The 17,784-nt window shown below is 39.9% G+C and overlaps 1 protein-coding gene across 2 annotated transcripts in view; it reads left to right on the plus strand.

Annotated features, from left to right (window-relative positions):
• Positions 1-6,833: 6,833 nt before the first annotated feature.
• The window catches only part of ror1 (receptor tyrosine kinase-like orphan receptor 1), a 136,665-nt gene continuing 125,714 nt past the window's right edge, over positions 6,834-17,784 (plus strand). For both annotated transcript variants that reach the window (XM_044362015.1, XM_044362016.1), the window contains exon 1: positions 6,834-7,544. In XM_044362015.1, the coding sequence (XP_044217950.1) occupies positions 7,439-7,544 (106 nt within the window). In that variant the 5' untranslated portion in view covers positions 6,834-7,438. The remainder of the gene's footprint in view (positions 7,545-17,784) is intronic.

Here is a 17,784-nt window from a genome sequence, read left to right on the forward strand (position 1 = left end):
TCATTCATTCAAATTCATTTCGCGAGGGTTGTGACGCTCAGAACAATTTATCCACCGTTTTCCAGCTGCAACAGTAGCTGGAGTTACATCCAGGTAACTACTATTCACTGCCAGAAGGGGGGAGACAAAAGTTCTGCACTGCAGGTTTAAGTATACAAAGGACACAAAATTTCAGTGCATTATGGGTAATAATACCTGTAATGGCAATTACTGAATTGTACAGTTTGCAATTCTACACTAGCTACTTGTTATTGAAAAGGTAATCGCAGCAATATAACGGTCATTAACAGTCACAGTTGAAGTAAGTTCAGGATCCAAAGGAAGGTCCCTGCCATGTAGCTACTGTATGAAGTGCCCCCGCAGAATGATGTTAATGATGCATACTATACTTGCTTTTAGGCAAATTAATTATGTCCACTTAAAACAAGATAACTTATATCCATGAAAATCACGGAAAAACACTGAGTTTTCCCTCCAAAATGTCCACGTTGTTTTCCTACAGGTCATGTAACAAAATAATTATTATTTACTGGAACAGCAAATGCCATTCAATTTAAGAAATACAAAATGTGCAGGTTTTGGATTTATTATGTGCTATTTGGAAATCTGAGTTAATCCTATGCCAAACCAAAGCTGGAGAGTTAGTGCACTAAACTACAGTCTGTCTTGTTAAAACAATACTACTGTATATTTCCCCTAGCTCATCCACTGGAAGTGAACAAGCTTTGACAGGGTGTGTGAATTTAAAAAAGTATCACATAGGCTTATCCAAAAAAACTTGGCATCAATGGATGTAGAGTCTCTACATGAGTCATCACCATCTTTACACTCTCTATTTTCCAGGTCTGGAGCCGAAGTGTACAGGATGATATGCGAGGCCATAAAAACTGTTCAGCAATGGGATGAAAATGTGTAAGTACGTTTCTGACCACACAGCTGAACTGAGCAGTGTGGAATAGAGGCTGGATTGTGTCCTCAGGCTGCTTTGTATCCTCCCATCCGTTCTTCATCTGGCTCTCAATCAATAAGAAGATAAATACTCCACAAGACTTTACATTTATATGCGCCATTATCCTCTGGAGTGTACGTCTGAGACTATTTGGACATTTTGTAGGATTTGAGATGAAAGAGAACACAGATGCTGAAGCTTTATGTTGTACCAGAAATACTCAGCATGTTAAAATACAATGTGTTTGGTCTTCTTTTCGCCTGATTTAATCTTAAACAACAACAAAAAAAAAAAATCAGTCCTTTTAGTGCCTCATTTATCTCCAGTCCATATGTGCTGCACTAAAAATACAAACAAAAGAAGGGAAATGTAGTAGGCTACACAATCAAACCCAGTGATGTATTGTGTGTTGCATGTGTTCAACTGCAAGTAATTATTGTCCTGCTCCCCGAAATGTTTTCGGAGGCCCGATAGAGAAGAATGGGAAAATCTAAAGTTGCCTCTGCATCAGTGCATACATTTACCTATTTTCTTGAGTCTCTGAAAATTTGAAAAAAAAAACAATCTCAGGAAATGTAATCTTTTGCGGTGTGTAGTGTTTGTTCTGTAATATTTTATCTTTAACACACTGAGAGAGATTTCCATTTCCTTTTAATGCAGGGAGACTATATTATTGGCCACACTTGAAAGGTTCCCTCCATCCTGCGTTTGTTGTACATTATCACTGATTGCAGTATGTTCCAAAAAACACCTCGTGGGAATAGAGTAGCATTGCAACAGGCCATTTGAAAGGTAAGCCCATGAAAATGCAATATGTAGTACCGAATTAAACTGTGGGTTAGACATGAGTGGGTGTGGGGAGGAAAAGGATGCAGTGAGGCCAATATGGTCTGTCAGCCATTTAATGATGTCTACACTGGGATGGAAACTGTTTTGAGTTATCCGCTGATTGAAGAATGCGTAAAGTGCTAACACATTTTCAGAGAGACGCAAAGAAAACGAGATAGAAGCACAAATGATTAGAGTCATCTGAGTATGAGGAGGAAAAGAAACAGTTTCGGAGAAGCATAAAAAAAAAAAAAATGCCGAGAAGATGTGGCAGATATTTTTGAAAGGCCATCGTCACCCTCATCCCTTGGTTCTCTTTTATTGACTGAGACATCATTGCCAACTCTTTAACAAAGAGCCTCCCTGTCCATGTGCTGTAGCTGCTGGGGAAAGCCTCAGGGATCTGCTCTTCAAAGAGACCTTCAGAACCCTAATCCACTCCACCATGAAAGTTAGATGACTTTCACCATGCATGGTTGCAATTTTAATAATCATATCCTACTTTAGGCAAAATGAAGTCGATAGACATCAAGGAGAAAAAATAGGCCAATGTCAGAAATAATCTCGCTACTTGATCGGCCCAGCAGTGAGGTCTTCCCCCTCCGAAACTACGTCTACTCCTCTGAGGCTCCTTATTACAGAGAAAACCACCTAAACACAGCTTAGGTTAAATTCATTTGGCTGCTTAAACGGCAAATTTAAAAGGGTGCCTCAGCGAGACACACAGCTGACATATGATGTACATCACCTCGCACGTTTCTCCACACTGCAATCAGTCATGCCCAATTTGTTTTGGTTTGACAGTTATTTACAGATATTTTGTTTGAATTTGTTCTTTGTGTGGCTGTTTGTTGTGTTAATTGAAATGTTTTGTGGAATCATACACACATTTAGGCACACAATCACACACACTTCTGGAGTGCTACTATCTTTCTGTGGTCCAAAAGAAGCTTAAGCAGACCAGAAGTAGGCACTCAGACCACTTGAAGTCCTTGAAATTGCAGCCTTCAAGAAGAGGTTAGAGCTTGGAATGTACATGTTTCAATGTTAGGTCATTTTCACTTGAAATGGATTTAAATAAAAAAAACTTCTAAAAGACTCAAAATCACAACCCCCAGCATATAAGAGTTGTTAAGCCCAACCTATTAAAAGTGAGACTGAGCACTCACTCATCATTAGCAAATGAACTGCAGTCTCTGTTTACATGCTGAATTGCTTGAATTGACCGCAGCCCTGTTTTTGATCAGAGTTTTTGGCAGCTTTCGCAGCCGGCTGCTTTGTATCCCTCAACCCTCATAATCGCCATATTCTTAATTTCCACAACTATTTAAGTAATGCTAGACCAGGGACACTGCAGAGACGTGCTGAAATGCAGTATACAGTATTACATGAATTACTGAATGGTAAATGGGCTACATTTATATAGCACCTTTCTAGTCTTCCAACCACCTAAGGTGCTTTACACTTTCACCCACCCACACACACATTCATTCATACACTGATGGCAGAGGCTGCCATGCAAGGAGCCAACCTGCTGATCAGGAGGAGTTTCTAATGCTCATTCACACACACACACACACACACACACACACTCACATATCGCTGGCAGAGTCTTTGCGAGCGCTTTGGGGTTCAGTATCTTTCCCAAGGAGACTTCGACATGCAGACTGGAGGAGCCAATTTTCCGATTTATGGATGACCCACTCTACCTCCTGAGCCACAGCCGCCTATGAATGAATACAGAATGCTATAGAACAAACAAAATGTGGAAAACTCAAGCTTTTACTCTCCCCAACACACACTTGGACACAATCTTGCGTTATCTCAAGGTTGGCAGGAAGCTTAAGCTGTGTTATCTCCACACTCTGGTTAGTAGCATCTCTCTGGGGATGACTCTGAATATGTATAGAGGTTTTTATTAGAAGCCCTCAGGAGGTAGCCACAGGCCCGGTCCTGGACCCTTGGGCCTGACGAGGAGCAGGGACTTAAGAGGTGAAGCCCTAACACTCATGAGAAACCCACTACAGAGGCACTCCAGCTACCCCTCTGTCCGGTCCTCAATCAAAAAGTAAACCAGTCTAAAACATTGTCCATACTGGCTATTTCTTTACTCTGTTACAGTTCAATCAAAACATAACTTCAGAGAGCCCTCTAATGAGCAGGGGTAGGTCGCAATATGAGAGAACCGGAGATGCTAAATTGCTACCATTCTTTTCCTACCCCAAAAATGATGGTATTAGTCTTTCAAAGTGCTCTGTGTGTGCAGACTCACATGCAGAGACAGAGTATGTGTCAAAAGCCAGAAGTGAGTAGAGTAAAATGAAACAAGGTGTGGGGTTATAGAGGAGGAGGTGAGGTGGGTTAATAATACTGTAAGGCTCTGGAATTAATAATTCTGTAAAGGTGTGTGTGTGTGTTTGTAGCTGCGGTCAACATGTCTGCAGGCGTGACTGTTCAAGGCACAAGAGACCGCGTCTCTTTATACTCGCTTTTCCTTCTCCACCATTCATCTGTCTTTGTCTTTGTACAAGTTATGCATGGACGAAAATCAATTGAAGTTCACTGGGTTAAACATTTGGATATGGTTTTAATATTATAGGTGATTCATCTAGTTATTATACAAAGGTAGCATCTACTTGGTGAAATTTAAAGTCACCACATGCGATCATCTAATCAGCTCCAGATGGATCATTATCAGATAATCCAGAGATAAATTCAGATCAATTAACAGTTGTTTATTAATTCAAATCACTCTGAACCGCTGTAGTGAAATGAGAGTGTGTGTAGTTGAAGAAATAGGCATATTTTCATAAGCTTGGGTCAAGCTATCACAGGTACAGTAGTAGTAGAACTCAGAGTCATGACACTTAAAGTTCAACAAACCAGGTACAGAGCTAAGTGGCAAAATATACAGTGATCATTTTTCTGAGAGTCTTTTTTTTTTAAAAAGTAATAGTTATACTACAATAAATTATTATTTCAGAAAACAAAACATGCATAGGAATATACTTAGAAATATCACAAGTGCAATAAATCTTATGGCTGTGCTGAATTCACTATTCACAGTCCCTGAATTCAGTACTGGTATATATGAGTGCTTTTTTTTCATTTGGGAATATTTTCCTCCTTGTAAATACTGTTCCTTGTAAATCAAGTACAGGAGACAGCTTGACGCATAAATCAAATAAACAGCTTCTTAGTGCCTTATGGTTACTTTATAAATACACTCTCTGATCTTATTATGGAGCCCATAGCACCCCAAATAACAAATTTTGGGATTATAAAAAATTTTGGGAATGCAATAGGGGCTGTACAACTAAATCAGAGCATCTATCCTGAAGCTTTTATATTATAACTTATGTATTGTTTTTTTATATATATTATTAACATTTTTTGCTTTTAAGTCATTTTGACTGTCAGATTTTGTAGTCAATTACTGCTGTGCATAGTGGCACATTGTTAAGTTAACTTTTAACTGAAAATATTTATATGTTCTAATTCACGGGTCCTGTACACTTGTAGTTCAGCTAATTACATTTTTCAAATTCAAATCACAAACTAAAAATAATTTTTCACATTTGTCTTAAAACAACAGTCAGCCCATATGAACACTGAAAGAGGTTTTCCTCGCTGTAATCTTTCCTCCTGTTTATACTGACCCTTAAAAAAATTCCCCTCAAATACTCTTTCAATGTGTGTGATGGTGGCCAAAATCCACAGCCCTCCTTCTGTGCAAAAATGTATTTTAAAGTTTATCTGAAGCTTATATGAGGCTTCAGCAGTCTGAGTTAGTCATATCATGTGAATATCTGCCACATTCACAGTCTTTTTAGCATCGAATTCCCTCTTTGTGTTTCCTCAGACAGTGTTTCCCTGTTGAGTTGCGGTGGAAGTATAGTAACCAAAAGAAGGACTTTGGCTCTAAAAAGACTAACATTGAAAGATGTCTACTTGATTTGACTAATTTGGACGTCTGAAGCTTCATATTAACCTCAGATGAACTTTTAAATGCATTTTTGCACAGAAGGAGGCTTGTGGATTTTGGCCCCCCCGTCACACACATTGTAAGTACATTATGAAGGGATCTTCTAATGGCCAGATCATTTTTTACACCAGACTATTGTTTTAAGACAGACTTGAAAAATTGTGAACCTGTCCTTTATGAATAAATCCTTCATATGAGACCTGGAGCGGTATTTATAACTCTTCCTAGTACAAACAGTTGCTTCTTATGACGAAATTCTAAGAAAATTCTTAGAATTATGACGTTTTCTAAGAATTTCCCCTCACAGTTAAGACTATATCCTGGTACAGATAAAAGTTTATTCACAAAGCATCTTTAAGAGAGCTCCTAGGGAAGTAGGGAGGAAGACTTTTAAGAGGCTCGAGAGTTTCATAAGCAGAGGAGAAAGATGGTGGAGAGACAAAAGAGGTAGGAGAAATATTCTCCAAATGCTGAATAACAGTGAGTTAATGAAACGCTACACATTGGATCGTGCAGGGATGTTTGTGGTCGATCTCATTAGAGATACACTCACATCTCCCACCCAATGCTATAAAGAAATGAAAGTAATCACATCACTTAAGATATCTGGCAACTGGAAAAAATTTGGAATTTGCTGGCAGCTGGAAACAAAAAAATATTTACATGCCAACCAACGCTGCTACTTATACAGACTGGCCAGCAATCACAGAAATGGATGAAAGCTGAGCCATTTCCTCCTGTTAGTATCAAATAGATTGAGTACCGAAATGACCAGCATGGTAAATAAACGTAAGAAAATATCAGCATGGGGAAAGGCTACTGCGTAAGTATTTTTCAAACATTTTGTAGGCTATTTTTAAAGTATGGCTTACAATATATTCAATGCAATACATAAAATAGTATTTATAATTACGCCCTGTCTTAATAGAGACTTAATTCTATGATTAGGCTGATCAATTTCACTGCCCATTATTAATCTAGAAGGCATTTTTCTTTCTTTCTTTCTTTCTTTCTTTTTTCTCTTTCTTTCTTTCTTCTTTCTTTTTTTTTGAGCAACCGATCACACCCTCTTTTTTTTTTTAAAGTGTCATACCCAGCGACGGGGTCTACCACACCTCCTCACTAGTGTAAAGTTTCTGTCTCTTCCTCGCTCACAGTTGCTCTGAGAATTTTCCGAAATCACTCCTAAGCTGGGACTCCTTGCTATAATTTTTTTTTTTAGGCCAAGTTAGAAGCTCTGTGAGAGTATTCTCTGAATGTTTGTGGGTACGGCCCCTGGAAGGCCGTGTCCTGCTCTCTGACCGTTCCCGTAATAAACACAAGGTGGCGACACATGGCTAATCAGAGCCATGTGGCTCATGTGGGCGCAATAGTCAGTGAAGTTTGTAGGAAGGATTGCGCTCAGTGCGGGAGACAGACAGAGAGGGGCAAAGTGAACTGCGCTCCAGCGAGGAGGAAAGAGACAGAAACCAGGAGAGACGGAGACAACTTCTCTTCCAGACCCTCATATATTTACCCAGAGTGTTTTGGTGCGCTTGGAAAGAGCGGCGGAGTATAGCGCACAAGTTACCAACGCACTGTATTTTGAGTCGTTCACTTTTTGGAAGGGCTCGAAATTAAATTTTGAGTGTAGTGGATGTTAAAAGCGGGCGAAGGTTGAACACAGAGCCGGAGGAATGTATCCAACTCGGGCAGCAGCGAGCCAGCGTCTCTGGAGATGTCCAGCCTGCGCTCTCTGGATCGCCCTGCTTCTCCACAGCGTCCTGTACCTGAGCGCGTCTGGTGAGTCTCAAGTCTTCTTCCTCCCTTTGGAAATTATTCCCGTCTTTTTCCTCCTCTGCTTCTCTGCTGGCTTTACTGTCTCTGTGGTTCATCCACACGCGCGTGAATTCAACGATGTGTCAGCCTTGACGAGAAGTCGTTACAGTTACTTCTGCTGTTTGTTTTGAACGCTCACCAATGGCTCTATAGTGACTTTATCTCAGTTTAAAGACAGTTTAAGTCATCCATCAACATGTTGCAATGGGGTAACATGTTTTTTTTTTTTTTTTTTTTTAACACCGCTCTGTTTGTTTTTGATATCATCTCATACATGTAGTTCAAACTGTTGTTCCATACATACAAAGCAGGGCTGTGCGCCATCACTCAGCCTCCCCTCTCATGTAAATGATGGTTGGTTTTTAGATTATCGTCCTATTGTCATTCTGAAGCCTCTGCACGGGGAAAGACTTGACTCCATTGACAGACAATGGGGGGCTCTTAACTAGTTAGCTGGATAGCTATTGTGCCCTCTAACCTCCCCCTCAATAATTTGGGTCAATGTAAAGATAAGGAATACATAAAGTCTCATTTACAAGGCAAATACTACCTGTTTTAGGAAATAAGATGAGGATGGAAAACATTTGGGGAAAATAGATCAGCCTGTGACATCTAGGAAACTCGATTGCCTTGTAACTCTAAAATTAAGCTTCATTTTATTTATCTGTGTATTTAAAAGTAAGGAGTTACAGATTGTTTTTTCTTTTCTTTTTTTTTAGGATCAATATTTCCGTGGCCTTTTACATGGCTGAGTGTGGTATCCATATAGTAAAGAAAGGGTGGTCTGATGTCATGTATAACTGCTCTTTGGTTGACTAATATAAGTATGATTGAATTCAGTTTAAATTAAGTTTGAATTGTTTATGAAGCCTCACGGGGAAAGCATTTTAATTTTTTGTCCTCTGGCTTCTGAGTGTATCGTAAGTATAAAACAGTCCTCCCCTCCCAAATGTGTAGTGATGAATTATCTCCGGAAGGGTTTTCCGGGTTTGTTTGGATTATCTCTGTCCTCCTTAAATGCTTTTATACATTATTTACAATGGAGATGTACCGTATATGCTGTGTTGAGCGTAAAGCTTTCTGCTGTGGCTCTTCTCTTGCCATCTCTTTCTTCTCTTTATCTATTGGGCCTCTCTTTCTTGCTCTGAGGCAGGGAGAAAAATTAATCCAAATTATTTAACTGGATGAGTTAGCTATAACTTCTTCTAATGAAATTTTCGTGATAGGATATGGAGTGGAAGAGAACGAGGCCCCAGCCTCTGCAGCTACTTCATATCTGGAAATAGACAAGTGGAAATGACCGCATTCTTTTCCATGTCAGTTGCACAGTTTAGAGGCAAAATCTACTCTGGAAATTGAATTTCAAATGCTAGTGCTGTTATTCATGAAGCAAAACTTATTCTGTTTGCACTCCCACCGACTGCTGGAAACAAGAAAACTATTTAAATGCTTCAATTTCTGAGAATTTCAGAGATGCTGTGCAGCTGCTCTGAATGAAGATTTTGATACTGACTTCAGAGTCAAGTTGTGGACACGAAAATTACATTAAGATGCTTTATTGTTCCTTTGCATCCACGAAATTGATCTCCAATTCATTGCCAATGAAGCAGTTCCAGGATATGTTTGCAGGTGATAACACTGAGAGTCTTGTCTCTCCTGGCCCACTGTAATGGGAACAGTCAGGGAGAAACAACCGTGTGGTTCAACTGTAATCAAATGTGAAGAGAAGAGCACAGTACCCTGTGATCAGTGGACAGTGGCTGCAATGTGGCTGTATTGTGGAAGCATCTGAGCAAACATGACAAAGAAGAAACTGAAAGGGGCGGTTGTCTGTCTTTATTTGCTGTTGTCTGGCTTACTGATCAAGCAAGATTCCAATCAGAGGTCACTGGACTGTTATTACTCCAAAAGCTAATATTTCCAGGAACAATCAAGACTCCCGCTGGTCACCACAGCAACCACCTGTTCAAATTATTTGGTATTTTATTGATATTGTAGGCTTGACAAAGGTTGAACAATAAAAACATGCATGCATGAATGATTTATGTAGCACGCATTTGAAGTAATTTGTATTTTATTTGACGGCGCCCTTGGCTTCTTACGATACATAAAACTAGGATTGATTGGCTCACAAAATGCAGTCCAGACCGCATGCTCTTCTGCCAGCTCTTCAGGCAACTAAACACTTCCAATAAAGGTCGAAGACAGCGGATTACCTTTGAAGTTTTTCCTGGAGACAATTTTGAAACCGTGAAAGTATTAATGGACAACAATTTCAATGATGGTAATCACAAATCAGAGAAAGATACCATCAGCAGCGGTCAAACCAAAATTATTGTAAACATGAATAAGAACAGTTAAAAGGAAACCGGATTCACAAAAGTATAGACTAGCTGTCAAATTAGTTGCATTGTTCATGCCAGGAAGAAAGAAAGTATCTCCAGTAACTTAAGATCAATAAAACAGTCTACTTAGACCCCGATCAGACAGAGCTCTTTTTGCAGGTTGCAAAACATGAGGCACACCGCCTTTTTTGTTGAAGCCTACAATTGGCTTGCTGCATCTTTTTTTTTTTTTTTATTGTTGCTAGGCAACCACTGAATCACCTGTCCTAAGCCTAACTGTTTTTTTGCTGTGAAGTAAACTCACTCCAGGCCTGCTATTTTCTGTTTAGATCATGGTCATTACAATTCGTAAAGTTATATAGCTCCAGGTATCCAGCAACAGACACCACTAGTTTGTCCCAGACCGGTCTGGTTATCTCCATTTGTTGTCATCACCACCACAGAAGGCCGGCTTCTCAATTCATCCAATTGGACAAAGGGGAAAAAATGCAAATGACGTTGGGCGCTTTTCCCCTCTGAGTTGAAGTTTTTTCAAGTTGAGGTGTTCAGGGAGTTCCTGCAAAAAATGGAAGTGCTCAGTAACGCAAAACAGCCAGCAAACAATTACAAAAAGGCTGCTATGAAGTGCTCTGTCTGATCAGGGTCTTAGAAAATTCCATTAGCAAAACATTAGCTTCAGATAACTGGTAAAATGGTTAGCTTTGTTAACAGTAAGATGGTCTAAAACTAAGTTCTACTAAGTTACAAATCAACAATCACGAAACAGGTGTAGTAAAAAGAGATAATATTCCAACAAGGACTTTTGGGGAGTAGATAAAGATGTCTGTCAATATTTGCCTGATAACAGATCTGATAATAGGCAGGATGTACCAGTGTCAGTTAAGCAGCGACTGCAATAGACCAGTGTCAGCAGGGGTTGCAATCGCAACATAATGTTCAACTGAAACCGACTGCTGGTGACAGAACAGATACGATCCTTAAAAGCAATGTAACATTTTTTCTTCATCTTATCTTTAGATGCTCACAACTTTCCAATTAATGTGAGAGATCAGGTCGAGGCAGGAAATTGGATAATGGGTTTATACATGTTATGATCATCTGATTATTTTATAACTTCTGTTTACATGCACTTTTGTCAGCACTCTGAGTCCTCCCTACTCCTGCCAAAAACAACATTGGCATCACTATCACCCTCACAGGTGCTAATCTAAACAAGGATGGAATCATGTCGAACAGATCGTGAGATTTTATTCTCATTAGCACTGCTTCACTTCAGATTCACAACTGTCCTCCTTTGGAGGTCTTTTCCATGCATACGCACACAATTGAAAAACTAAAACAATCCAATTGGAGGTTGACATGGCCTAGTTTTTTTTTCCCCAGCAGGAATCTAATTATGCCAACTGGGTTTATTCTTAAGCAGTTAACCTGAAATTGAGCCCAGGTTTTGCATCATGCTGCTGAATCGGGACCAGTAAATGCACCTTTTGTTTAAACAAGTGATAGGTGCAGCATCATTTCAAAACGGTCACTGTCATCCCATCTATCAGACTGTGCCATTGAGCCCGAAAGTAATAATCTGTGACATGCTCATAAAAATAAATTGACGGCAATGTTTTCCAACTATATAAACTGTGTAAATGTTTCTGAACGTGGGTAATCCACCTCTGAGCATAAAAGGTCCTCTGCAGTGCAGAGAGTCTATGTAAAATCTGTTGCATTTAGCCTTTTAATAACACTCAGGAAGGCTATAAATCATGTTGGGTGGAACTGCCTCTGTACAGTTTTCAACAGGACACACTGTTGACACTAAATGCACTTCACCTCTGGAAAAAATCCTCGCTACTACTGGCTGAGTGTGTAAGAGCTTGTCCTGCTCTCCCTGCTACTGAGATGTCTATCTGTACTGTTGCATGTCTGCTGGCCTTTTCTTAGAGCTGTACTCAGGATGTTAGACTAAATGTTAGCACTTTCATTCTTGTTAAATTTGTGCAAGTCAGCCACTCCCTTCAGTGATTTTTCTTATATGCTCAGTGCTTTTTACGATCGTGATACCGCGCTAATCCGTCCTTAAAAGTGTGACTCTATTCAGTTTATAACATTTTATCCAGATGCTCTGGGAAATGTTGGGCTCCGTCTGGGTCTGAATGGTACATCTCTCTCAGATAGATGACTACTGTGTTTAAAACTCAACTCCCACTCTGCACAGTGCACGCTACACTAACTCAGGCATCAAGTGGTGTGCATCCCTAAAAGCTTTTGGCAGACACAGAAGAATGTGGCAGGAACTGTATGTGTGAAACAGATGTATGGTCTTTTTCTAGAGGGAGGGGGTTGATTTTTCTTTTGAGACAGTTCGACTCCATTTTGAGTGTGTGAAATGGGAAAGAAAGTCATAGACATGAATTTAATCAGCACGTACCCATAAATCATACACTCGGACTCTGTTTTATGTCACTGATTTAAAACATCGGTGTGTAAACCACGTCGTGCACTGGCAATTACCTACTTCCCACTCGTTATTAAGCACATGTGTTTGCCAAAGCTCAGTGTGGTTCAGTGTTGCCATAGGGTGAACTGTTTGGAGAATATTGTGTGCTAATTGTTTAACTGATGTACAGCCAGCGGGCGATTTGCTTTAACTGTTACAGAAACTATGCTGAACATTTTTTTTTGTCTTCTCAAAAATGTATCAAATAACTTATGTTTAGTGTTTTTCTCTGTTCTTCCTGCTTTCTTATTGTGGTTGTTGTTTCCCAAGCTGGACAAGCCGTATTGATTACTATGGAATTCACAAGATATGAAGTTTCCTTATGATGTGTGATTAGTACAGTTGTTTTCCACTGAGTTGCTGGCTGGAATGTCCTGATGTCGTCAATGCTTGGTTGACAGAGGAATTTCGGAAGGAGAGCCAGAGTTAGGTTTTCCTTCTTTGTAGATCTACTCTCTGCCAAGTCAGGCAAAAGCCTTTCTATGAATGGTAAGAAGTGTAAATTTCCCGCATTTCTGTAATATTGGCAGAAAAATGCCCTTATTTCCTCAAATTGGACTCTGTGGAGCACGTTTGTTTTCTAGCGGTCAGAGTGCCTTGGAGAGGCAGCGTTTAATCAAAGGCTAAACACAGTTCACTCAGATCCTTGCTGGAGACGTTTGATAAAGTTTCTACCACTACAAACTGTAGCCAAGCGTGAAAACCTTTTTCCTGCAATTTACTGTCTGCACAGGAGGTCAGTCAGTCTGCTGGAGAGAGAAAAACCTCTACAGGGTTCAGGGAAATGTGGCGCTGGATTAAGAAGAGGAACAAAAAACATTGGTTCAGGTTTTAGAGCTGCAGTTTGAAAAGCCAGTGTGTAGATGACAGTGTGGCACTCCAATGATTTTAACAGAGGGAACGTCTGGACCCAGTCAAGGAAAAATCTGTAGTAAGATAGCAATATTTTTTGTTTAAACTGTTTCGTACAATAATAGACAAAAATGATATTTTCCCTTTTCCATCAATATACGCCCAGCTACAAATTAAATTGCTTTCTACACCCTCCATTCAATACTTTCTATGTTGATGTCTTTCGACTGCTGTCTGGAAGACAAATTACGCCTGCCACATAAAAAATGTTCTCTGCTGTACTTTATACACACAATACAATGAGTCCTTTGCTGCAGTTGTAAGGCAAGCTGTAAGTGCGAGAGTGTGCTGATGACAAAGTGACACTTTAATGAGTCTAATGGAATAAGCCACACATACTGCATATCAATTTCCCATATGGACTTGGCACGGTTTAATGTTGAGGACTGCAGGGAATAGCAGTGGCTTAAAGGGCTCTAAATTTCATTGAGACCACTCTTCATTGCAGTTTTATCAAATTACTGCTTTGCTAGCGTCCTCCACGGCTAGCTTTGCACCAGCTTAATATGTGGAGATCATGCTACATTTCATTTAATAGGGGGTAGGATGAAACATGGCTTTTTAAATTCCCGTATATGTGTCAGAGTAAATCTTTTTAAACCCTGTTTGCATTGCATTAAGGACTTCAGAAACCCCCACTGCAAGCAGACGGGCAGATCTCCCTCCACCCACAATTAGGTCTTTGTACAACACCACACTCCCTCCATAGTATTAAATACCCCAAACTTTATGGACCTCTCGGCCAAAAATATTAGTACTTATTTTCAAAAAAATATACTTATCAGTCAATGGAGGAATTCTTCCATCTCATTAGCTTTATTCCTCGTGGATGTGCTGCTGTTAAATCTCTGTCCAGATATCTTTTCTTCATTTATAATTTTTTTATGTTTGCTCATCCTTTTCACAACATTTCTTAAGTACATGGCTTAACCAGTTAGTCAGAGGAAGTTAAATTACACTGAACAAAACGATCTGTATAATTTAAGTGAATTTGAAGTGAATGAACTACATAATATTGTGTCTGAATCCATGCTTTCTAAATATCAAGTATAAGTTGATATTTGATACAAATGATCTATTTTATTTTTTTAAACAAAGAGTAAATATTTGTCCCTCGAAGTATGTTTTCAGTAGTGCACACAGACATACTTTTTGCCCGCTCGAAGATCAGAGGAGAGTCAACCCCTCCGTAACCTCATCACCATCAGCATGACACCAGAACTCCTTGGCACTCCTCTTATCTGGTTGGCACAAGACAAACGCTGGCACTCTCTCCCTGTTTTTCTTTTCCCCTTTTGCTGCCTTTCCCACTTTCTTGGCAGTATGACATTCCCATTCTATTTCACTCTCTCTCTCTCTCACACACACACACACACACACACACACACACACACACAGAGAGAGACACACAGATACACAGAGTCCCCCCCCCCTCTTCTCTGTCTGTACAGTTCACTTTGGCCGTGGAGTGGCTCTTCCACTTGGCTCTTCTTGTCTGGCTGACTGACATGCAGCTCTTGGCTACGCTGTATGTGTGTGTTTACTCAACAATAACTGAGAGCAGGGTTGGGTGGGGTGGGGGGAGAGTGGGGGGGGAGGAGGGAGGGGGGCTCCACAACAGCTCCTACTCTCTTCAGGGACACAATGGAGACACAATGATAAATGCTTATACAGGCTGTTGGTAATGCTTTTTCAGTATTTAATTTGAGTAACAGGCATCTTTAATGATTTCAGCTGATGTAGAAATACTTAGTACTTTAAGTTATGAATTCATGATTCATGATTATGGGAAGAATATTTTGTCCAGTTTTGGCGTTCTCAATATCAGTCTTAATATGCTTCTGTGGCTCCGCGTCTGTTCTCTTGCCCAGCAGGTCCTGATGTTATGCTGCAAAAGCACTGGACCATCAGCTCCACTGAGACATTTGTATTAACTTATCATTCTTTTATTAATAGAATATTATCACATGTGTTTTTTTTCTCTAAAGTGATTCTTGGCAACTCCAACATGCATTTTTTTCTGTTTCTTTCTCTTTAGTCATGCTTTCAACAAGCACACATGTATGTCTGGGTTGTGCGTGTGTGTGTATATATATGTCTATATATATATATATGTACACATGTATATTGTGTGATTTGCTTGTCAGGGCTCAGGTCTGATTTGTGGTTCATCTTTATGGTTTAGTAACTCTGGAAGTTGTTATGTTGGTGTAACATACAGACAGAAGAGTATCTGACCTTTTTATTTATTTGTAATTGCAATCAGTAGCTATAGAAACCGTAATCCTGTTGTAGCTTGAAGTTGAGGAATTCTGTCTTTTGAAGATTAGTTCCTCTAAATGGGTTTTACTTTTAAGCTGCCAGGTGAACAAGCCGACTTGTTAAAGTAATAACAACAAGATTGTGAATGTCTAAGCCGTTGTTTAATTCCATTGTTTTCAGCAGGAGACTCTAAGTCAAGACGTTTCTTGAGCATTATTTGAGGCCACAAACTGTGCTGTGGTCATTCAAGACTCTTGTAGATTATCACCCCATCAAAATCTTTTCTTTTTTTTTTTCGAAAAAATATATATAGATTATGCTGTCTCATCTAAAAGGCAGTTTGATTTTTTTTTTTGTGATGCAGCTCTTGAATGTTGTGAAATCTGCTCACTACGAATCTTGAACCTATTGTTCATTTCACATGAAAAACATCAAGCTTTCTTTGTCTTCCTCACATCAGAGGAGTTTGTTTATTGTGAGTACTGACTGAATGTTGTGTAATATGTTTTTTTCTGCTCCATTGAAAGTTTGGAAGAAATTTGGCCAGCTTATGTTGTGTGTTTCAAATTGTGTTGTTTTACTATTACTGCTTTGTATTATTATTCACTATTACAGTGAAGTGGTAGACAGCAAACAAGGGGAGAGTGATGGGTGTGACATGCAACAAGGGTCCCTGCTTGGAGTCAAACCAGGGACCTTTCAGTTATGTGTCATGCCCAGTAACCATTCGGCGACTGGGGCACTCCGGTATCAGTGTTTTTTACTGACATGTGTGCTTGATAAGCCTTTGTTAGGTGGTACTGTAATGTAATTTAGTTGCATTAAATCAGGGCATGTGTGGCTTCGTTGTAATTAACTTGAAATTGAACTGTAAATTATACACTTCTGCACTACAACCATTGATCAAAGTACTATTTGCTAAGCCGTCATGGGCCATAATTTTGGAAGAGTTGTTGTTTTTCCCATCCACTCATCCATGCTACATGTGGGAATGCCTTTGATGAAAAGCACCATTTGTACAACTTCAGTAACTTTGCGTGCACAGAAAGCCAAAATGGAAGGAAAATTACGCATTTTTAGATGTAGTTCGCTTGGTGTGGACAATGTTTTTCAAATGTATCCATGTAAGTGTGGACATAGCCTTAGCATTATTGTTTAACCAAAGGCTTTGGGACATTGTTCTCTAAGCAAACCTCCTATTAACCAGCAGCCAATGTTTACCCAGCCACTTCATTCACACACAAAAGACTCAAGAGGGGCTGACCTGAACTGGTGGCTTGGTCTTGTTGTCCAGGGGATCTGAAACTTTCACATTAGGAAGACAAGTATTACCTTTAACTAGCCAGCGTAGAAGCAATGTTGCTCTAATTTGCTAGCATGATTGCTGAAAACACCATAAATAAAACAGTGACTTAGCACAGATAGAAAAAAGTCACAAAAGGCCATATGAAATTTGACTTAAATGGAAATTCTAATCCTGTGTTGACCACATTGACCAAGGAATCTGGAGTTAAAGGTCCCACTGGCTGTAATTCTGAAGTACCGTTCGTTAAGTGCCCATCTAGCAAACCACTACTGGCGAGCCATCTGTACAATTCAGTGCCAACCAGGAAAGCCTTGCCCCTGTGTGGCATCAGTAGTGGTCAAGTATCGTCTCATCAATCAGACTTGGTGATAGGGAACTGGAAAAGTGTTTGAATGATCAAGTCAGTCTCTCAGTCAGAGTTGCATTTCTCAAAATTCAAGTTTTAAGATTATAAAGATCACCCACTTCTTGGTTCTTGTTCCAGAAACTGTGGTCGGGAATATGAAAGTCTGCAGATTATGGCGTGCTCAACACTCAAGAGTTTTGGCAAACCCTCAAAGCTTTCCTCACAGTCTTGCGGGAAAGCTGTTACCATACCCACATAGTCATTGGTAGCCTCTTAAAACCATTTTGGCTTGATGGCCTCACCATACAGCAGCTTCTTTTAAAGGTGTTATTAGAGTTATTGACTTCCGTGCTTGTAGCCTAATTATCCAGATTGCGGGGGCAGGTTTGAGAAGGAAACAAGTGAGTGAGAAGAATAGCAGGATGCACGGACACAGTCGGTCGTTTTGCACTGCTGACCGTCCAGATGCGTTAACCAGAGGCTCGTAGAATCTTTGAGGGATTCCTGTCTTTGATGTCTAGGCGCATGTGGGTTTTTTGTGG

Source organism: Thunnus albacares, chromosome 9 (genome assembly GCF_914725855.1).
Source record: "Thunnus albacares chromosome 9, fThuAlb1.1, whole genome shotgun sequence".
Taxonomy (NCBI): Eukaryota; Metazoa; Chordata; class Actinopteri; order Scombriformes; family Scombridae; genus Thunnus; species Thunnus albacares.